Source organism: Taurulus bubalis, assembly GCF_910589615.1.
Source record: "Taurulus bubalis genome assembly, chromosome: 11".
Classification (NCBI taxonomy): Eukaryota; Metazoa; Chordata; class Actinopteri; order Perciformes; family Cottidae; genus Taurulus; species Taurulus bubalis.
Genome location: NC_136599.1, coordinates 24867412 through 24890429, shown reverse-complemented (window position 1 = coordinate 24890429; position 23018 = coordinate 24867412). Strand labels below are relative to the sequence as shown.

The 23018-nt window shown below is 43.4% G+C and overlaps 1 protein-coding gene across 1 annotated transcript in view; it reads right to left on the bottom strand.

The window, feature by feature from the left end:
• Window positions 1–23018, bottom strand: part of LOC306743735 (copine-9-like) — a gene marked incomplete at both ends in the record, with an annotated part of 73861 nt that overhangs the window by 38990 nt on the left and 11853 nt on the right. Inside the window, 4 exons of the mRNA XM_079226283.1 lie at window positions 5299–5378; window positions 7544–7583; window positions 9708–9811; window positions 12447–12493. Of these exons, the coding sequence (XP_079082409.1) occupies window positions 5299–5378; window positions 7544–7583; window positions 9708–9811; window positions 12447–12493 (271 nt within the window). The remainder of the gene's footprint in view (window positions 1–5298; window positions 5379–7543; window positions 7584–9707; window positions 9812–12446; window positions 12494–23018) is intronic.

Below are 23018 nucleotides of genomic sequence, written 5' to 3'. Positions count from 1 at the left end.
GGACATCTCCCTTCAATCAAGTCACTGAGCTGACCAAAGAAAAACTGAGACCCAAATACAGCCGGACCCACTTTTGGAATAGTGTGTTCCTACCTGTCTGTTTGTATCACAAGTGTGTTGCAACAGGATGAGATGGCGTCTGCAGATGCCTCCTCCAGCTCCGTAGCACAACACCGGCTGTTGCTTCATCTCACAGAGCAGTAACATCTCTTACTTTGTGTGTTTGTGCTCACAAGTTTTTTTGGGACTATATGTGTGTGCTGGTCTTTTGTGCATCGGCCTCACAGAGCAGCCTGCCATCCCACCGACTGGCCCCAATTACACACCCTGCCCTCTGACACAGTGACCAGCGCATCGCAGTGAAGTCCAGGTGTAATTTCATGACAGGCTGGTAATCATCGCCGTACGGACAGCAACACCCCTGTCCCTCTGACGACAGCTCATTCAGTCCGCCGTCCGCCTCATCAATCTACATCTGGGCGACTGGCAACATGTGGGTTTGTTAATAGATCGGCCTTGTTTTCTTTTTGCAGATTGCACTTACAAATGGATGATTTGTCTGTTGTAAAGTAAAATGTTTTAGCTCATGCTCAGAACTGCTTTGCCTCCAACTGTGTATAGATTCATTCATACATTATTTATACTGTGTCTGTGTGTATAACAAGTTATGTTTCTCTCCATAGAAAATCACTTCATGTCCATAAATACCTTCGCTGTGTGGTCGTATGGGCGTCCATATAATACATCCCGCAGAGCGCTCCCCACTTTCTTCTTTTTTCAAAATTGTATTTTTGATCATTGTTATACTTTTACCTCCTCGGTTAATAGACCCCCTCTCGGTTGCCGTGCCAACAAGCAGGTAAGTGGAAAGGAGTGCTCAGTTCGCCACGCAGCATGAAGCCCATTTCTAAAACCGTTGACCTATAAAAGCATACACCCACCAACACGAGGAGGCTACCAGAGACATATGTGTGTTGGACTCCGTGTGAAGACAGCAAAAGCAGAAAGAAAAATCAATAGTTAAATTTTTATATATATATATATATATATATATTTATTTGTACACACACACACACACAGGGCCTGTGTTGCCTTTGTGTGTGTGTGTGTGTGTGTGTGTGTGTGTGTGTGTGTGTACCTGTGGAGCAAACTGTGAAACACAGTCTTCTAAATGACAGCACCTACTGCATATAACTGACTCTGCAGTTTGGGAAGTAAACACAAATCTGTCTGTTTGGGTCTCTCTCAGGAAATGTCTCCTACCCTGGATCCATCTTCCTGCGTCTATTGCACCAACTCCCTTTTCCCAACTTCATCTCTCCCTCCCCTCACCCCGTCTCCTCCATCTTCGCATATTGCATTGCCTTTTTTGCTGAATTAGGTTCCCGTTCTTCGTCCCCATCATCCCTCTCTCCTTTTGTCTGCCAAATTGTCACTCACCCTTCACACTTTGTCACCCCTTTACCTCCCCACTCTCCCTTCATCCTCCCTTGTTTCTCCCCTCTGGGCTCTGCTGTGTCTGATCTATCAGAAGCTCTAGACAGCTGTCTATTCCCTGCAGACGGGCCATCAGAGACCATGACCATATGGGGGGGGCGGGGGGGGTCCCTTATAGTGTTGTTTCCTCCTTCCTTCCTTTTCTAAGCACATTTTCACAGAAACACTTCTTGTATGCGTTCCTTTCGGTTGCTTTACTTTTTGCTACTCGCTGAATCTTGCAGGCCGTTGAGAGCCAAACTGCTCTGTTTGTGTTGGGTAGGGGGAGGGGCTAAGGAAGGGGGGTGGGGCAGGTCTTTTTGTGACAAAGCCACGTACACAAGGTGTGTGTCGAGGGATCATTAGGGACAGTTGCGCATCTTGGCTGTATTGTTCCGGCTGTTTATACTCAAAATGTTGTCTTTTAAAGGGAATTGAGGCCAGCAGGTATTTTTGTCTTGGTTATTTTTGGATGCATGGTAGAGAACATTTGCGATAACAAAAAAGAAACGAGATACATTTCATTTTGTTGGTTGTGATGGGAAATAAAATGTCAGCTTGAGTTTGCTGTTCATTCCTTTCAGCACGGCACACCACATTCAGAGTAGACTGCAGTGTGTTAAGATGTATGTTTGAGTTCAGGTATAATTTTAACGCTGCACCAATCAATATTCCTCCATGAATTAAACGGAACAAATGAATGCGTGTAATGTTGATAAACCCGCTGCACGCTTCCTGCACGGCACCAAATGGCTCCTAGTTAGCTGAGGGAACATGGAGAAGCTTTCAGCAAGCTAATGAGTCCTATTTTTCAAAAGCAGGAGCCGGTGTGTTTGTTTACTCACAGAGGATAAAATGTCATCTTGTAAGCTTTGCAAATCCCACCGAAATATCAGATAGCAAATCCTTTGGGGGAGCTTAACAAATCCATCATCAGGAAACATGAAGAGTCAACATGAAGAGTCATGGAGCTGAGATTAAGTTTCATGGTCGTGCAATAAGATCCGCAAAGTGTTTCCTGCAACGCCAACCTCGAGAGCCGCGGACTTCGGTCGTGACGTTGAAGACGAGAGAGCGAGCTGGGCTAGAGAAGCACGTACTTGTTCATTTAAAAGAAACACACAACAAATATTTCAAAAACTGACACGTTCTGTCACATGTTTTGCAAATTTCGACTCGCACGTTCACTTGTTTCATTCCAATGTCGCGAGTAATTTTTTCCCATCGATCGGGCCGTTGTCTGAGCCGAGAGAATCCCCCCTTGTCAGTGTCTTTAAGCTCCATCGTCCCCCATTAATCACAGAGTGAGTCATTATAAAAATCCTTCAGACAGAGGTCTTTTTGTATGTAACCTGTCGCTTTTCTCATTTCTCTCCTCAAGGTGAATCCCATTAATGGATACGGTGCAAAGATGATTAATCGCCTGGAACTGTTGGCAGGTTTGTGATAAGTGTGAGTAATTGGCTACGTCTTTAAATGTCCATTCAATGTCTTATTTATTTTTAAAGGTGGGGGGGTGGACATCTATTTTTTGCAACTGTCGTGTATGTGTCGACAGACAATGGCATCACATTTACTTTGGCAATCCAGTGATGCCAAAATGTAAAATACTTTACCCCCCTCTCTCCACTGCCCCTTTTGTCTCTCTCCATCCCTGTGAGGCAGCCCAGCTGTGAGGCATTTGGGCTGTCGGACCATAACCTCGGCCGATTGTTTGGTCTGTCTGAGAACGATAAGCTCTCTAAAACATGTCAATAGTGCTGCTGGCAGGGGACAGCTGCAGGGGACCGCGAACTGGCCCCTCGCAGACCGGACTCACCACCGGGTTCAGCTGAAGTCAGTGGCAGCGATTCATTTACCCTGAACCATTCCCCAAAAAACTAAAGAAAAAAACCTCTCTAAACTAAGACTGACTTTGCCAGTCTTAGACAGAGGTCTTATTGCTATGTGTTTACCGGCAGAGCTGTCTCCTTTGGTCGAGCTGAATAAACGCCAGAGAAGCTCGAGCAAATTAACTGACGGTCAGTTGACGGTAGCGAGATAAAAATATGAATAGAAAACAAAGTGCTAAATAATTTAGAGTCTGAAAAACTCTCAATCACTTTGTGAGTGAAAAGAAAAGCTTAACTCAATGTTCACTCACTAGTTTTTTCCCCCCAGAGCTTCCAGACACCTCCCACGGCCTGACTGGGTGCTCTTTGGTCAGTTGTCATGGAGAAAGCTCAGTTGGATCTTTAAGAGGCTGTGGCCGGATCAATCTTACAGCCAGTGAAGACACTGGTGTCATGAAACTAGACAACCTGATGACTCCCTCGGTACCAACCATGTCTCCTGAGCCTGTGATGCTGCACACTGATCTTTCTCTCTCAACTTTATTCATTATAAAGCCATTAGGACTGGGCGGTATGGGCAAAAATTCATATCACAGTATTTTGTAAGATTCTGGTGGTTTCATGGTACATCATGAAACATCATGGTACATAATTTTTTTTCGAGTAAACATTCATTCATTGACGCCGAAAAGGACTGCCGGCCAACGGAACAGCTGTTCACCGCTCCTCGTTCATCGTTCAGCTGTTTGTGTGGCGTGTTAAACTTTCCTGAAAGAGGACATTAATGCGTTAGCTGTCGGTTATTAATTGTTGTCATGAAGTTATAACCATGACTAAAGTTATAACTATGACTAAAGTTATAACCATGACACGTAAGACAAGTAGCTCCGTGAGCGGTGAACAATACATTTTGCTGCCTGCCGAAGAGCGACAACAGTTGTTACGGCTATATATGACGGTATATGAAAAATTCATACCGTATGGAAATTTGAAACCGGTATACTGCCCAGCCCTGATAGCCATTGGCAAACGGACGTTTTCTAGTCTTCTGACCACTCAAAGGTCTTTTACACTACATGTCATCATCCACCCGTTCACATGACAGGCGCTACATGCAAGGTGCCACCTGCCAATCAGGACTCTAACTAACCAGTCATACCCATGCAGGAACCGCCTGCGGGAGCAATTTGGGCCCAAGGACCCATCGTCATGGACTAGCGAAGCCGGGGATCGATCCGCCAATCCTCTGATTGAAGGACGACCCTGCTCACCACTGAGCCCTGTTGTTGTTTGGTTAGGTGAAAAAGCTGACGTTATGGAGGACCTTCTTTTACTCATGCAGGCGATTGTGCTGCAGCCGCAGCTTCCGAAGCATGCGTTGCTGTGAGGAACCGCTTCCCTGCAGCCCGTCTGATGAGCTCCACCGGTGATGCTCTCCTTGCAATTAAACAGGTTCAAATGTTGCTCCTAACTTCTCTGACCTGCCATCTCTCTGTCTCCCAGCATTCTTTTCACTCCCCAGAATACAGTGTGTTATTCCCCACTGCAGAGATACAATACAAAATATGTGTTTGTGCCAAGATTCAGTGCAGTCTCTCCTTTTATTATGTAAAATCCAGTCGGCTGTGTGTGACATGAAAAACTCAATACTACTTCAGTGACGAGAGCTCAGTGTGCAGTGACGCTGATCTGACCGCTCACACTCTGGTGTAACAACATAATAGATGAGGCCATTTAAACGTGGTGAGTCTGTACACACTGCTTTAGTGAGATGACTCATGCGGCGTTATTTTCCACCTTAGCCATCAATAAATATGGAACAAGAGACGGATAGGGGGACTCGCATTATTCTCACTTTGCTCGTGTCGAGAAATAATTTATGCACATAATTTCTTTCATGAATACGATTCAACAACCTGAAAAGACAAAAAGGAGGACAGAACTGTCTCATTGATACAAAAGACAGGAAGGATGTTATTGGGGGACTTACGAGAGGGTCCTCTCCAGCCGCCCTCCAGTGGAGCCGATGATTTCTCCGAGGGTACAGAAGGTCTGGCCCAGAAAGTCCTTGTGGGTGGGTGGGATGAAAGATAGAAGAGACCGTAATTTAATTGCATGACAGGACCCAGATGTAGTCCAGTTATTTACAGAACGGTGAATACAACGTGAGAAACTTAAAGAACAGTTTAGGGTTGCTGTAATCATTCCTCCGGTACATGATGGCCCTCAAAGGGAAACATTGCCAATTTACACTGGCTTTGTATCACTACAATGCAAATGAACAATGTTCAACCTCCCTCTGTGTTGCAATCGCCCGAAGCTCCCCGCTCATTTGCAGGGGCATATATAAATGAGGCATACGAAATCAGAAGCAATAGCAGCTTTGAAAATTGGCTCAGAAAACATTGGGCAGAGTTTTCAGGTTTGTGTGCCCCTGTGCCCCAATACAGGAGAAGTGGCATGGCACAATTCCTGGTATCTCCCCTGGTACTCTGGCACAATGGTGTTGGGGTGGAGGGTTATCACTCCCAACCATAGACTGTGTTTAAGAAGTAGACATAGACATTGTGAGGTCACCCATTGGTTTGTGGACTGTTTTGAAGCCTCGAGTTCGCCATCTTGGAGCTTGCATGGACCTCTGACACCGTGGCACCAAGGCACCCTTTACCGCCTGTATGAGACGCATCGGGCTTTCAGCTGACTAAACTTAAACCCATCTTTAGAATTATTAGACGGTCAATGCAACCTTCGTAGTTTAAAAAGCTTGAGAAAAAACTCAGGCAGGTGGGAGTATGTCAGCACTCTGTTTTAGACAAATAATGATATCTTCCACCTATACAGCCTTTTTAGTACCAAATTACATCTTTTTGGATCCCTGGACAGGGTTTTCATGCTGAGCCGTGGCAACACATAGAGGGAATTTAGTATGAAAAAGACCCTAACTTTGAAATATATCCACAGAAAAACGCCCTGGATTGACAGAACGAGTAATTACAGCAAGTTAAACCTGTCTCAATCTTCATATGCGCACCTGACCATTGTTTTAAAATGAACTTGAAAGAATGTGATAATTAATTAACGCAGCCATGGTGCAATGAATAATGCATCTCTTAGACACCGCAGTGTGCTTAGTTTGCTACAGATTCCCATTCATTTCAGGAGCTCTTTAACTTTTTTTTCAACATATGAGTTCATGAGTTGTTAGCATGGGGGAACCAACTCATTAAAATACATGAACATTAAACTAATTACTCTACACATTTCTGTACCTGGTGTGCTTTTCATAAACTGAAGCAAACTCAATGGGGATAGCAATACAGATATTAAAGTTATTAAAGTCCCATCAAAGTGTGATACCATTTTACTGAAGTGTCACTTTAAATTAAACATACAATTTAGGGTTTAATTCTGTCTTTTATACAAGCATGCATTAAACCCAACTAGGTCAAGCCCTGGAAGTCCTAGTGGGGTTCGGTATTCAGGTTGCTTGATGACTGATTGCTCTTGAAAGCACCACACTGCGCATGAGGCCAGTCCTCACGGTAGAAAAATAACTTAAAGCAGCATTTTTCATTGAACAACAGAGTTTGCAGACAACAAAACTACAGATGAACGACACATTGCAGCATGGAGAGAAAAAAAAGCAGAGATGACGCGACACAATTACGCTCCTGCTCAGCAACGGCTCCTGCTCTCACTTTGAAGTCGAGTTCTGAAAGTTGCTGTACCTGAGCGAGCGATGGAACGCAGACAGACAAAAGGAAGAACGAGACTACGTGGGAAGCTTTCCGCTGGTGTTCGTCCTTGATGAAATGAAAGAATGGGAGAAAGAAATACGATGAAGATTCAAGCGGATGATACACAAGTCTCTTTTGGGGTCACTGGAATATATAATGTAAAATACAAAATAAAAAGGAGACGAAAAATAGGCCATTAAAATGCCGGGACTGATGAGGATAATGCAATCTGCATATTCACCACTCACCTTCTGCTCTCCCACATGAGTGCATTTGTTGAGAAAGGGGGAAAAACAGCTTAGTCACAAGATGGATTTATATTACAGGCCCTCTAAATACCAAATAGATTCATTCATGACAAATTATCGTCAGCCGCTGACCTCATTCCCTGTAAATGAGCTTTAGCGGTTGTGAGTAACGCTGAATACAATGCGATACATTTGCAGGGCTAATGGAAATTTAGCACTGAGTCATTTGAGTTGAACAAATTGTGCTTACGTGTTTGGATATGTTGCAGCTCCTGGAGTCCACATTGTACCTACAGGAACCCAATAGAGCAGTAAGATTGGAAGAACGTGTGACATTGCATTTCAAGAGATTATATTAGTCTTTAAAAAACTAAACGGTTTACTTCCAAAAGAAATAATGATTTGCTTCATTTATTTTCTCCTGTTTGGCAGTCAAAACTCTATATTGTAACTATTGCCTGCTAACTATATTGCAGTTACTAATCTCAGTAATGCTATATTACCTCAACATGGGGGGCCCCTGCTGGACCCCCTGCAGTTTGCCCACTGCGCAAACAGGTCGGTGGATGATGCAATTAATATGGGACTGCACCATATACTGCACCTCGAATAGTCAAGTCTGTAGAGAGAACTATTGGTTCCAGCCTGCCCTCCATCCTGGACTTGTACGCCTCCAGAGTCAGGAAGCGGGCTGAAAAGATCACTGCAGACCCTCACACCCTGCAGACCCTCACACCCTGCAGACCCTCACACCCTGCAGACCCTCACACCCTGCAGACCCCTCACACCCTGCAGACCCTCACACCCTGCAGACCCCTCACACCCTGCAGACCCCTCACTGGACACAAGCTGTTCACCTCCTCCCCTCTGGTAGGCGCTACAGAGCTCTGTGCGCCAAAACCACCAGGCACAGGAACAGCTTCTTCCCACTGGGCGTCACTCTGATGAACAGTTAATCAGACTCCTCCATCTGCACTATCTGCACTTTTTTTTACTACTGTCTTTAATGTATTTTTTTGTCTTTTTTATATTTATCTTGTTTATTGTATGTTGTGTACAAGCACGAAGAGCTAAGTGAAACCGGAGTCAAATCCCATGTATGTGTAAACACACAGGGCCATTAAAGCTGATTCTGATCAGTATATTTTATCATTTAGTTGAATGGGTCAATATAAATGTTGTCTCTGTATGGTGTTCGCCTAGTCCCACCCTACTGTGCTGTGATTGGCTAGTAATGTGCTGCGATTGGCAGATTATATTGCAATAGCAATGTGCTTCCTACGAGCGTGTCTTTCTGTAAATATTGACAAGAATGTGTGGAAGACGTTCTTACATTTTACTATTTATGCGGCTGGCTACTTAGCTAGCTAGTTTGCTTATTCCATAATTTCATGCTACATTGGTCACAGAAAATGAGCGGCATTCAGCGAAGTGGCTGAAAAGGTCCAGGTTGGTCCCTCACGTAGTACAGATATGGTTACGTTACGCCTGTTACGTGGTCGGCCACTGTAGCGTGATGTTGCTTTTTTCCAAAATGTATACTGTTTTAACTTTCCGCTGCAAATTCCATACATTTTGAAGACACTACAGGTAGGTTGAAAATGTAACTCATAGATATGACCAAAACAACTTCCCCTCTTGATTTCATTCACTAAGACAGTTAACAATCTAACTTGTGGTGAATTTAGGATGTCTAGTTATTCAGGTAGAATAGCACAACATCTCAAAATTGGCCAATGCATAAATAATTATGTTTTTGGCCTGGGGTGTCGTGCCTCAAAAGAGCCAAGAATAAAAGAACATGTGAAAGTATCTTGAAGGTCTCCTGTAGTATCTGGGTTGTTTCACAGAGCCTATTTGATTGAAAATAAGAAAGTACCCTGCAAAGCAGCGGGGGGTTAAATTATGTACACAACACCAGTATAATGCTGTCATCACAAACAATGTCCCTGTTCCATTTTAATGTTCAGACTCTATACAGGCGTCTGCCACACAGACCCCACTGAGCAATAAAAACACATTTCAGTGCCTTGATTACAGCCCCAGAGGCCTGTAGGTGATCTCTCCCTGCTTTTGATTAAGGAGAACAGGTATACAGACACTTATTTAATCAGTTGGGCAATCAGACAACCTTGGCAAGTGACCTCTTTTAAAAAAAAAACTCCTTTCATGATTGGACATCCCAGCACTTAATCTAATCTGTGATTAGCCCGTTCACTTATCCTGATCAGGCAAAATTACCTTTTAACCAAACTGAAGGACCTGCAGAGAGAGAAATTATTCAAATGCAATCACAGGCGTTGCTATTTTTGTGTGGTTACTCTGAATCCACAGCACAGCAGAATGAATCCAAATTGAAATGAGTGGAGATTTATTCAGCTAAGAGTTAATGAAATACTGTCAAGACTACTTACACATCAAACCGTAGATTTTGCTTCTCTTCAAAGAAGAAATCCAGGACGAACTTCCTGACGAAATCCGGATTCCGAGTGTTATCGATTACCTCTGTCCTGCCAAACTACAAAGGTAAAGTGATAATTGGTGGTAATGACAGCATTGATTCACCAGTCGATGTATGTCATTAAGCGCCCATCAAGAAGAATACACCAGAGAAAGAAGTGAATCAAATGAATGAGATTCAGCAGCAACCCAAATTACCATCGGACCGTTTCAGGGTTTGGAATATATGAATATGAATCTCGTTTTGGAAAGGGTTAGACCACACTGTACCGCACTGAGCTTCATTGTGCTATGTGCTAACCCCTTTGTCTCAGGAGAAATCAGAAAGCTCAATTGTAGCTCAATTGACCCACCTCTCCACCCTGCAAGCCCGCAGGGTCCCAGGTCCAGCCTCCCTCCGGGTCCGGGTCCGTCTCTCCATCTCCCTGACAATCACACCGGTAATCCCCCCACCCCTCCCTTTGGACTGGCAGCCTCACCTTCAAGCCCGGTCTCGACAGCACTGTGTAATGAGCTATTGATCTTGGCACTGCCTCAATACCTCGACTTACTTCTTTAGTGCCCAGCGCACATAATCCAGGCTATCAACTGCGTCCCCGAGCCCGGCCATTACCAAGGGGACCATAGTGGACCACGCAGCCGACTGGGAGTATCAACTCGACGGGGAAAATCCCATGATATTTCCCCTTAGTGTTTCTAATTTCGGGGCTGGGGATGTTGTTTTTTTAATCCCACTCATTGGTTAATAGGTGCTGGGGGGCATGTGTGAAGGTTGGGTGAATACTTTTTAACTGGGTGTGTGTGTGTGTGGGGAGGGAGGGGGGTTGATTTGCTGTTTCTCAGCTAACCTCTGAGGATAAATATGTATTTAAATAACAAAGGTAGCAGTGCACAAAAGGAGGATTTGTGATTTAAGTTTGATCCCCCCATGTGCACAGTTGTTTTGTGCTGACTTGTAAAAGACTTAATTCTTTGTGTTCGGGTAACTTGAATGGAGTTCATGCAGACCGCAGTCCAACCAGTCTGGCAACTAGGTGTGTCAGACAAGGTATGTTTGTTTTGTAAGTTTGTTTACGAGGTATCACAGTTAGAATTACTGCTGCACAGCCGTCCTATAATATCAATGATGCATGGTATAGTAATCGGATAGCAATATGTTTGGATCGAGGAGCCTGGTGACACACGGTCTATTTGTGAACGCCTGCAGCTGGCGAGCAAATGGTTAAACATGCTAGCCAGTCCAGATGTGCTAACAGTCCCAATCGCTCCGCTGATCTTCTTTCTTTTTTCTCCATACCGTTTACTAACTTGTGGCATCTTATTCTGGGGATTGTAAATGTTTTAATTTAGTACAAACATGCTGACAGTGTTCACAAATTATTTGATTTAGTGGAGCACTTCATACTCGGCCAGATGGGGTTGAAGGTCAGCAGTATCAAGTTTGATCGGTTTACAAATGAATGATATCGCGAATATAAGTGTTTAAGTTGTTGTCTGTAGTGCCATGGGCCACCACAGATGATGTGGGGGTGCTAGTGAGTGGAGGCTCATATCCATTGGCTGGGAAGAATGTAATCTCCTGTGATCAGAACACAATTTAGTGCACAGCCTGGTGCAAGAAGCACAAAATAACAATAACTTCCCGCTAACCATAATCACTGCACAATGGAGGATGGAAGATGGACTCGCTGGAGACATCCTGTTTGGATATATCGATTTGATCAAACAAATTCTACTTGGGCCGAGTGATTTGTTTTTGGAATGCAAATGCACGGTTTGTCCCTCAAAGGACAAAATGTAATTTACAGATGATATTGTACTGCCACGATGCAAAAAAGACCAACTCAAAACATTCAAGCACAATTATCTGCTGACGGCGTGCAGGGCTGAGAGCGCAATGTTTACTCTGATGATTGCTGTGCAATTCATGCCGTGTTTTTTGACAAAGCCCCGCCACGAGGAATAAAAAGGTGTGAGGTGTCTGGAAGTGAGCGGATCAGTGGTGGCAAAGCTCGCACCGACACATCGGTGTTGACTTTGAATTTGCAAATGGGTAAATACAGAGACTAAAGACAGAAAGTCATAGGCAAATACAATGAGAGGGGAAATGAGGATAAGAGATGACAAGGAAATCTGTGCTGGGGAGACATAGCAAAAGAAGGAAAAAAGGGAAGAAATTCAAAGAAGCAGTATTGAATGTAAAGTCACCGTTCCCGTCTTAAAAAAAAGAAAAAAAAAAGAGCGGCAGATGGGCGAGACGGAAAGAAGTCGTGAAGAGCTGACGGTGCATATTTGATGAGACTGAAAAAAGGAATATCAATGATTAAATTCCTTTTGTCAAGCATCAGAAACTAGAATGAATGAGGTCCTTTTTTATTTATTTATTCCTTAACCTTTACTATTAATTAATCAGTTTCGGTCAGGTATAAAACAGGTTTTTTTCAGACAGTTGTTACACTTCTGTCGGCAAGCGATGAGGTTGACACTTTCGATTTTCTACAGCATTGTTCTCAGGGGTTTGCAGTGAGTTGCCTTCGGACTTTATCTTAATAACTCACCCCCCAAACCACCTCTTTAATACCTGGCTGAAGGTAACTAGCGCCAAGGAAAATTCTTAAAGGCGACAATTTAGCATTCCCGAAAGAAGAAAAAATAAACATATATGGCAGACAGGTATTGGTTGCTCGACTTACCTCCCTCCATTCTTTGGTTCCCCCGGCCTGCAAATACAACACGACCACTGGAAGGAAGAAGAAGGGAAAGAAGGGGAACCGTGAGGAAAATGGAAAAAAAAAGAAAGTAATGAAGACAAAGTTCAATTTTAGTGATTGGCCTGATATTAAAACACTCGGGGAAGAAAAATCCATGAGACCCACGTCTATTTTCATTGGATCTATCAAAGCTAACAGCAAAGTCGAGAATAAAAAGCAAAATGTTTGAATGAGAAACGAAAGAATTTGAGCTACATCATTATAGACAACGGCGACAATCATTGTGCTTTTCCTCGCATCAACTTTGGTGCCTCTTAACCCAGACCATGATCATTCCCTAAACCTCAACAAACCTTAACCACAGTGCTGTCACTTCATATAACGGTTTACGGTTTAACAGTGGTTTTACAGATTTCTTGAAGGCACAGACAAATGATCCAGTCATGGTGTCCGATCAGAAAACACCTTCATGATTCACTCTTAAGGGTCACAAATTACATATTTTGTAGGACTTTTGGAGCAGCATGACTTTGCAAAATATCTCAACCGTTGGATTGCCAGAACATTTTTTTCCAGACATTGTCAAAAAAGTAGATTTCAACATAGACAACAATAGGCTATATTTATAGGCTATATTTTTAAAGTAATAACTGTAAGAATGATTCACAAAAAAATAAATAAAGAAAATGGATTTACTTTTGAAGGCTTAGATCAAGAAGCATATGGCCTGAACAATATTAGTTATTGTATCTTTCTTATTTTGTATTATTACATCAATACACATTTACCACAACAGTTCGAGACGGAAAACAAGCGTTTGTCTACCGAACAATTTAGTTTTCTTTGTGGTAGCAACAGGCTCGTCTTTTCGCTTCTCGACTGCTAAAACGATCAGTAGTCGCTGGATGAAAGACGACAGGTGAGACAACGTTATGTTTGTGCGTGACACAAAGCCACGGTACCTAGCGAGCTAGTGTTGATGACGGATGTTGTGCGAGACGGTTGATTTAGTTCACTGAGCGGTTTCACACAAAACTAAATGGTACTACTTTCTTGACTTGCAATTATCTTTTAAATTGACGAAATACCATTGGGGGTAATTCATGGCACAATCAAACGTGATCCCAAAAAATATCAGCCTCAGTCATTCAGAATCAGAATCAGAACCATTTATTGCCAAGTAAGTTTACACATACAAGGAATTTGTCCTGGCGGGAGGTGCAAAACATTTAACAAACTGCTAAGCCTCCTCTGTTGCTCTGCTTCCAGCCTTCAGCCTGCTGCATGATGCGGTGGCCGCTGTTTAAGGATCTCCTCATCCAATCACATTTCACTTCTGTTTCTCTATTGAATCGAGTGCTGATTAAACTATATTAGAAGGCCTTCTAGGGTTCTGGACGTTTGTTTCGCCACAGGGCACGCGTGACCATAAACGTACGCTGTGATTGGTCAGTGTGTCAGTACACACTCAGTGGGAGTACATGGCCACCTGAAGCACACTGATAAACTGTACAACCGCACCACTGAACCTTTTTTTAAGGAGAGCGGATGGACTTTGTCTTTAATGAACAGCATCTGGTAAGTTTCCTGCTTTTTGTGTTTTTTCATCTGTGGTGGCGTTGTGTTGATGTGTCTATGGAGCTGTTTTTACTGGTTGGGCTGGTCAGGCGAGGTCAGGCGAGGTTGGAGGCGTCCGACCGAGAGGCGCTGCAATACTGTGCGTTGCTCGGCGGGGGTGTCCGCTGGTGGTTGAAGTGGCTTCATGGGTCGGTCCACGCGGCCCGTATGAGCACTCCCCGAGCCCAGAATGGCGCTCCGTAAAAGCGGCGGCTGTCTCTTTTTTTCTCACTCAAAATGATGGAGCTCCGCGGGTCGGTCCCCACGTCCCGTGTGACCTCCCTCCATGCTTGTGGTGGTTTCGTGTGGCAGAGTGGGTGTCTGCTGTCCACACATGGTGGTCTGTATGAATGTGCCGTGTATTGAGCAGTGCGCCGTATTGAGTGGGTTGGTCTGTGACAGTAACTCCCGGGACACTTTTTTCCCCCAGTCCGCCCCTGATGTGGACTATAAGGCACTGAAGGCCTAGCTTGAAAACGCATGGCCCGCCACTGCCTCACTCTAAGCCTAAATTAAAGAAAGGGTCCCCTGACTAGTCATTACTTGTGCTCTACTGTTTACAAAGGCCTGCTGGGGTTTGTTCACCATACCGTACATTTGTCTTCCGAGGACACATTTTTATTTTGAGTACAAGTACATAAATAGGCAGTGCAATTATAACCCACAAATTCATCATGTTGTCTTGTTTGGATTTATAAGTTCTTGCTAAAGCAAATAAACAACACTCACTAAAGGCTCTTATGGGATGTGTTCATTGGTCGAGTGTTGCTGTTTGTGTCTAGACGGGTGCGCCATCAGCCACTGTACCCCTCTGTGAAGTTTGGACATTAGCTCTAACGAACTTCAGATTGTCTGGACCATCAGACAATTAAAAGCACATTTTCCCTCCTAATGAGCAATTAACAGAGGGGCGATCAGAGAAAGGGCAGCAGGCAGCAATCCTTTTGGGCATTGCGTCTTTAGAGGAAAACAATCTGCACTTTGTCAGATTGTTAACCACATGGGAAGGCATAAAGTGCTGCTTAAAATGGTAATACAAGGTAATCAGTTTGTGAATAACGTGTTAGACTTTCAATTAGATCACAGAACAGAAAACAACAAAGGCAAACACACTCCAGGGAATAAATCAGCTTTCCTCAAGGTCACATCCCAATGCTCTCTTTGGCCAAACAGCTGAATTGATGCAGAGACTATGTGTCTTTAACAGACATCAAAGTCATGGCACTTTGATGTTTCCCCAAGGTTGTAGAGTAACAGCACCACAGCCCGACAGTGGGCTCAGACTAATCCGCGGTGTGGGGCCGTGTCCTGAGAACCTGACTGATTGCGTTCTTTATGGGAAGTGACTGAGAAAGGAAAGAGCCCGTCTGGTCGGCCACAAAGCGGCCGAATCACAAGACAATTTGTTGTCTCTCCGATTCCCAATCCAACTCCTGACAACAGTTGGGCGGCCACCCAAGCAACTCTGAACACGGATGACTTGGAATTGAGCTAAAATCATATTAACTTCTTACGTGGATCCTATTTACACAAAATAAGAAAGTTCCGAGGTGACAGAAAAAAGATGTATCTCCTGGGTCGTGCACAGACATTTTGCAGGGCACTGGGGGCATTTTGTTTGAAAAAAAGATGTTCCTCCTGTTGAATGCATCTCGTCTTTAATTGCAAACTTCAAAGTAAAGAAGAGAAACTTGTTCTACCTCTGTCACCTCTCTACGTTGGCGCATGTGATGCGCAACATTACATACTGTAAGTATACAGGTAAATATCAAAATGTAAAAAACTTAAGAGTTTTCAATCGCTATATGAATAGGGTCTCTTTTCAAGATAAACTTACAATGTAGACTTAGTTTTAGGTTTACTCACGCAAAATAGTACTTGGTCAGGTTTCAAAAAAGAAATTACTAAACATTTTTAAAAGTAAAAACAGTCCATGTTGACTTGGTTTCACACAGGACAAGGAATGCAGTCGACTGGGTGAAAGTCCTTTGTTTGTTCCACCCGTACAACCTAAAATTCCAACAAACACCATGCAGACTTTTCTTTATCCTACATCAGTTGCTCTGACCGTCTAATAAAGATACAGATGGTTTATATTCGATGTAGTTGAAAGCCTGGTGCGTCTCATACAGATGCAGCGTTTTGTGACGAGGCGGGAGTGAGGACATGTTGCCTAAAGCTAGAGCTAGCAAGAATTTCCCAGGTAAGCATTACGATGAGGATATTTGTGATTGTCATATAAGTCAGTAATGTATGCCTGCCAGCAATGTAGCAATTTAATATAAAAGATGCTATTCTAATTTTCTTCACCAATTGCTCATAAAGCCACAAATATTCAATTCAGTTTATTTTGTATAGCCCAACATCACAAATACAAGTTTGCCTCGGAGGGCTTTAAAATCTGTACACATGACATCCCTGTCCCGGGACCTCACATCGGATCAGGAAAAACTCCCCCAATGAAGATAGTAAAAACCCTTTAACAGGGAAAAAAGGGGAAGAAACCTGAGGGAGAGCAACAGAGGAGGATTCCTCTCCCCGGATGGGCAGAAGCAATAGATGTCATGTGACCAGAATGAACAACGTAACGGTGGTCCGTTACAGCACATTCAATGAATATGACAGAACATATTCATATAATGAGTAGTAGGCATGGTCCATGATCCAGATAGCCCCGATCCATGAAGCAGAAGTAGGTAGGTGGGGGGCGGCATCAGCAAGGCCATGGCAGCAGGCAATGAGTAGGACCGCAAAAGAAGAAAATACTTGTGAACACTGTGTGTTCTACGACTTTGGTCAAGATATGAATCAGTGATGACAAGTCTACTTCCCAGCTATACATTTTGTCTCACTGTAATATGACAAGAGGATGACCGAATTTTGCGGTGTGAAGGATTCTTTTTCTGGCTACTTCGGCCTGGCTTGTCAAACACATGACACTGTCTCTGTTAATGTAGCTTTTGGATGTCACCAGCATTGTATTTGTTGTAACGGTGTGGTAATAACCAGAAATAGGTGCTGCAGCAGAGACAACAACAATCATTTTATTAATAATAAGAAAAGGTGCACTCAATACACCGCAGATCTCTGCAACAACCACAGTTGTAATCTATTCATATCAATGAATTTGAACACGATGAGTGTTACAGCTAATTCATATTTTCTACAGACTGCGACAATGCATAGAACAATGTAATCTCCAGCATGCACACAGAGAGAAACGTTTCCACCCTGCCGGTATTAAAGTGCCCATCCCGTCAGTGTGTTAAGCGTAACTGAAAATGGCAGAGTGCACCTTCGGACTCATCAGGCTAATGCCGAACGAGCTGACAGCAAACAACCTGTGTGAGGTTTTTCTTTTTTTTCTTTTTTCGACTGGGGATTTCTGGCAGCCTGCCTCTTGGATTTGCACTGCAGGAGAGTATAATCAGAGAGTAGGCAGACATAGACAGGATGCCACAGGTTTACTTACAGCCTGGGGGGCACAAACTGCCCGCCGTGAGGTGAAACAGAGAGGTGGCAGGAATGGAATAATAAACAAGGGAAGGGCAGGGGAGGGAGGTGGAATAAGAATGACAAGACAAGTTGGGTGGGAGAAGGAATATGGAAATAGATGAGGGGCATAGAAGGAGGGGACATGGAGGTAAAGTGATGAGATGGATGAACGTTGGGGGGAAATCCACTGTCAGACGGTGGCACATTTCAGATGGAGAAGAATGGCTCGTCTGTCAGAAATCCCGCACACATCCACCTCTCACGCAGCCATTTCAGGTGAGGCGCAGTGGGCACACAAACACCCACTGATGTATTGATCTACTGCCAAGACAGGGATAAGGCCAAAGAGCCCCAAAACCCTGAGACCCGTTCTTAAACCTCAGGAGAGCAGCTATGACAAAAGCTGCTCAGCTGGGAGCGAATATATAGAGGGAACCTGAAGGTTTTTCTTTTTTTCTTTCTGAAAGTAACGCTGCATAGATCGTGATTCTCAAAATCAAGTTCTGATGTTGGGTGGGAATTTGTCTTTGCCCAAAAGAATAATACAATTAATCAATAATAAAAAAAGAAGAAGAAGAAATTCAAAAAGTACAGCTTCAGGCTGGAACAAACGCCAAAAGTAAACTAAAAAAACTGAAAGCTCTGTCGCGCCGATAGGAACTGTAGTCTGTGTAATTCTGTGTGGGTACATTGTTAAAGGGCAGGTCCAAAATGTATTGCCCCTTCCACAACAGTGGGCTACGTTGCATAGCTTCTTTGCATCAGCACTTCAACCTACGTCACACAGATGGAGTCGACCTTTAAGATGAGAACAACATTTTTGCTTTTGTTAAGAGCGGGAGAGAGAAAAGTAAGTTACTGTGGGGAACTTTTTTACTGACAATGGAACTGTCTCAATTAAATACGCATGCCTCCACGTGTCCAACACTAGTAAATATAGTATAGTATAGTATAGTAAATATGAAGACTTCCACTGTGACGGATTAGCTGACTGAAAGGAGCCCAGAAGGACCGACCAAAATCAACACGAAATGGAAGTTCCTTGGAGTAACTCTTAAGTACAGAGCTAATGTGGCGTCAATTAGCCTAGCTTAGCGTAGCTAGCCCGGCTCTTTATCTGTGGCGACTGTGGTTCAGTGGTAGAGCAGGGTCGTCCTTCATTTAGAGGATTGGTGGTTCAATCTATGCCTCCGCTAGTCTTTGTCTATTTGTCCTTGGGCAACACACTTAACCAAATCCAAATTATGTGAAATGTATGAATGGGTGTGAATGTTAGTTAGAGCCCTGATGGGCAGGAGCCACCTTGCATATAAGCCCTTATTATCAGTGTATGAATGGGTTTGAGTGGGTGACTGATGGAGAGAAAAACACACACACAAAAATACAACTGTTTCTTGCAACTATTTTTTGTTTTTAGCAAATTAAGCTTGTCCGGCTCTGTGTTTAACACCAGGGCATCCAAAACAACCACCAGCTAAAGGTGAACTGCAGCCCCCGCTTTTATTTCACACATTTGTTCATCATTATTTGTTTTTTTGTGAAGCTGAAATATTAAGTTCAAATTTAGCTAAGCATTTAACGGCTGAATGTTGCTTTGTAATATCTCTGTGAAGTGTATCAACACCTTCCTGACCGAGAGGGGATACGTTTTGAGATGAATATGGCCTCTAAATGCCTCGGATGTGAGACAGACGACCATGGACGTCTGAATCAACAGGGGTGGGGGGGCTGCTCACTCTGTCCTCAGATCTCATCAGGAGACCTCGAGGGTAATTAGAGACCATTGACCTTTGTTGAGATGGATATGACTCGAGCCTTCATTCTCCGCCACTGAGCATTTATCGAAATATAATTGACCTTGCTTGTGGAAGTGGAACTTGTCAACGTAACTTGTATACAATGGATGAGGAAGTGTTGTGAACGGAAAATACGATCATCATTTCTTCGGTCTGTTATCGAGTTCCGTGACAGACTTTCTGCGACTTAACCACTGTTTAAAAGCAATTTTCACAAAGTTCATACTCAAATACTTCACAGCACGTATAGAAAATCGCAGCTGTACCGCAGACGTGATGACAAAGACTTTGTGTGTCACATAAAGGCAGCCTAAATCATATAGTTCATGTCTCAGAATATGGTCTTCCAAGGTGAGTCATTGTAAAACCACAGCAGCACAGGGAACAAACTCCGAGCTGAAACCACACCTGCTGTGCTATAACTAATAATATACCATAACTCCTACCTACTAGTGAGTCACAATCCTAAAGCAGATGCAACAAAATGAAATGTTCATGGAGTATCACGCAGTGGAGGAAATATAACAAATGTGACTTGGCAATGGTGGAAGAATAATAATCTTCATTGATTTCACTACACATTTAATTGTATTTAATCTGAACTACCAGACCGGTGGGAGCGGGGAGGCCGTTTTCTCCAATACAGAGTTTTATTGGAGTGAGACGTTCACGCATGTGGATGAAAACTGCCAGCACTCCACTGGCAAATGATGTTACATAAGAGAAGTGGGATGTTTCATATGGGAGCCCGGTGGAGCTTTAGATGGTGGTTGGATAGAAATACAAGTGGTGCGTAGCTCCGGGAGCTGCACACTGAGCACATGGAGCGGCTGAAAGATCGCCTCAGTGTTCACTCTCGCACTTTCAAGTTTTAACGAGCCAGCGTCAGTTTTTCTTTTTTTTCAGTACTAAAATGATATCAATGTGATGTAATAGGAGCCAGAAGTGACGCTTTTTGAAGCGCAAAAGGTTGGATTCAGTGAGAGGGAAACAAAAAGAAGAAGTAAATCTAAGAGGTTGGGAACAGGAAGGAAAATATCTCATGAATTACATTATTTTAATCTGTCTCGCAAAGAATGAAATGATTAGTTTGTCTCTGACAAAAATTTCTTAGAACTTCTTTCGCTCCCCCTTGGCTAGCCCATCATCTAAATTCTTCAGTTCAAATGGAGAGGATCTTTACTTGCACCAGAGCCGTTTACGTCTCCCCAAGGGCGACACCAGTGTGTCTGAGGTCACACATGCTCAGAATACGTTAAAACCCGGCCTGAGACTGGACCGACTACAGCCGTGTGAGTATATCCAGCAAGGCAGAGCATGGTTTATGAACGGAGCCTTGTTTCAAAATGAAACCATCCATCATCTAAAACAACAGCTACTCTGAAACACTGACTGACAGTATAAATTAGTACACAGCATGAATGAGCGCTTTCCAAAAAAGGGCTTACATAACCTTAATCCTGGGTGAGCAAAATATTAGTGTTAACACGTGATTGATTCCATTATTACGCCACGTGTTGGTGTCGAGGCTGTTGCCGAGACGTGTTTAATCTGGTTATTAAGTTGATCTGTATAATGAGTTAGCATTCATTATGACTTATGTGTCCCCTCTTTTTAGCTCTGTTTTGGTCTCAATTGAGGGAAATATCTGTCTCTTTAAAATAAAAATAACTTATTTAAAAGTACATAGAATTCATTTGAAGTTCAGTAACAAACTTTAATTTCACCCAAAACATAACAAAACCTAACCTAGTTGTGCCTAAACGTTACATTCTTTTCCTATTGTTGCGGCATGAAGTTACGTGACCTGGGGACTTCTCGTCATTTTTATTAAGAAGGTTGTCTTTGATCTTGATCCCGTGAGCATATGCCATGTTTGTAATCTGTCAAGTAAAAATGTCACGCCGAACTACGTTGGTTTCTTTTAGGCTGCTTACGATCCCAGCAGCCTCTATGAAGTAGGTAAGACAGCCTCTATGTTGCCAAAGAGAGCGGTGAGTAGGCTCAGTAGATGAGACTCAACCAAAAACAAGCCGCCGGCCGTAAAACAAAACAAACAATGAGCTTTGAAGACGCTAAAACTGTGCTTGGAGCTGCCGAGCTGGTGATGAATCTCTGTTGGGTTGTAACAATTACACATTACATTCTATGAGAAATCACCCAGCAACATCATTGAGCAGGAGAGGCAAGATCACAGACAGTAGTAGTAGGCGAGACCAGAGGCTAAAGAATGAGACGGGCTGAGATAAGAGAGAAAGAAGAAATAATCGAGACCAAGAAACAATTTCAGCGCTGCAACCCTGGACACTGCATGCCTGGAGTTCATGGTCTTTGTAAAGCATATTAGATTAAACCGTCAGAGTAAAAACTAAAAACACTTGCAATGTGACGCAGCACAAAGAAATTGTGAGTAGAAAGAAAAGTGAAAATAACTGGAAGCTTTATTGCCCACCTCTGTATCCCACCTCTCATTCAGTACGTTTGCCAAACATCCAACATGAAACGGCAATACGAATTTTTTTGCAAGCCAGCCTCCTGGATGCTCCCTCTGGATACGCATTGATTGTTATACATCCGGAGCGTGTGGGCAGATACCAAGAGGCATTGGGTAATTTGATGGCGAAGTAAGAGAAATAAATGTAATTTAGACAATGACCAGGCAGCGTGATACAACGTCCCCAAGGGCAAACACTGAGTCATCGATAAATTAGATAAGGAGAAGTGCTTCAGAGTCTTTGCTCTGGCATCTCGGTGCATTCTTGTACAGAGCTGCAACACAAAACCACAGAAAGAAGAAGAAAAAAAACATGTATGATTTTCCCCATCGCATCCTCGAGGAGAATCTAATCAGGGCAACGACGCTCTGACTACCTCAGGTGTAACACACAAGGCGGTGATTCGACACTGCTCCGGAATGAGAGTGAATATCAATCACTGGGTATTGCAGAGCATCTTCTGAGTACCATCAAAGTGTGGAAGCTTTTTTGGAGGGGTGAGGGGGGGGGTTCCCATCTCTAATTTGCTCTCTCCTTCTATTTTTGTACGTGTCCCAAATGTGCAATCATGTGCTTCCGTCTTTCATGTCGGTGTTGTTATCTCTCTGCACTGTGGATTCCGTCATTGATCACTAACTTTGATCCCTTGGAGCCGCGCATTGGTAATTTGCACTCACATCAGCGTGGCCTCCGAGGCTCTTGCTGGCTTTTTCTGACTCTTCGCTTGCAGTGGGCTTCTCTGTGGTTTGGTCTTTTGGAGTGTGAAAGTTCATTCTGGAGTTAAGGAAGCGACCGTGCCAGATTAAAACTACGACAAATGGTTGAAAGCTCCAAAAAGGAAGTTAGTAACAGGGGCGTTTCTAGGATTCAAGGAAAGGGGGGGCTTAGCCCCTAGAGAACTGGCATGTGTGCGCGCGCTTCATGCGGCAATTTTTTTCATTGTGTTTAATTTATCCATTGTTTCAGACAGTTCATAGATTGGTTCAATCAGAAAGAGTGTGATTTTGCTCTGTAGTTTTGCTTGCATTCATTCAGTATATGATAATAGAAGAGACAGAATGTCAGGGTCATAGTGAACATAAATATGAACTTTTCTCAAATAACGAGAGAGAAATACTTTTCCTGCTTGTAAAGGAAAGACGGATAAACTA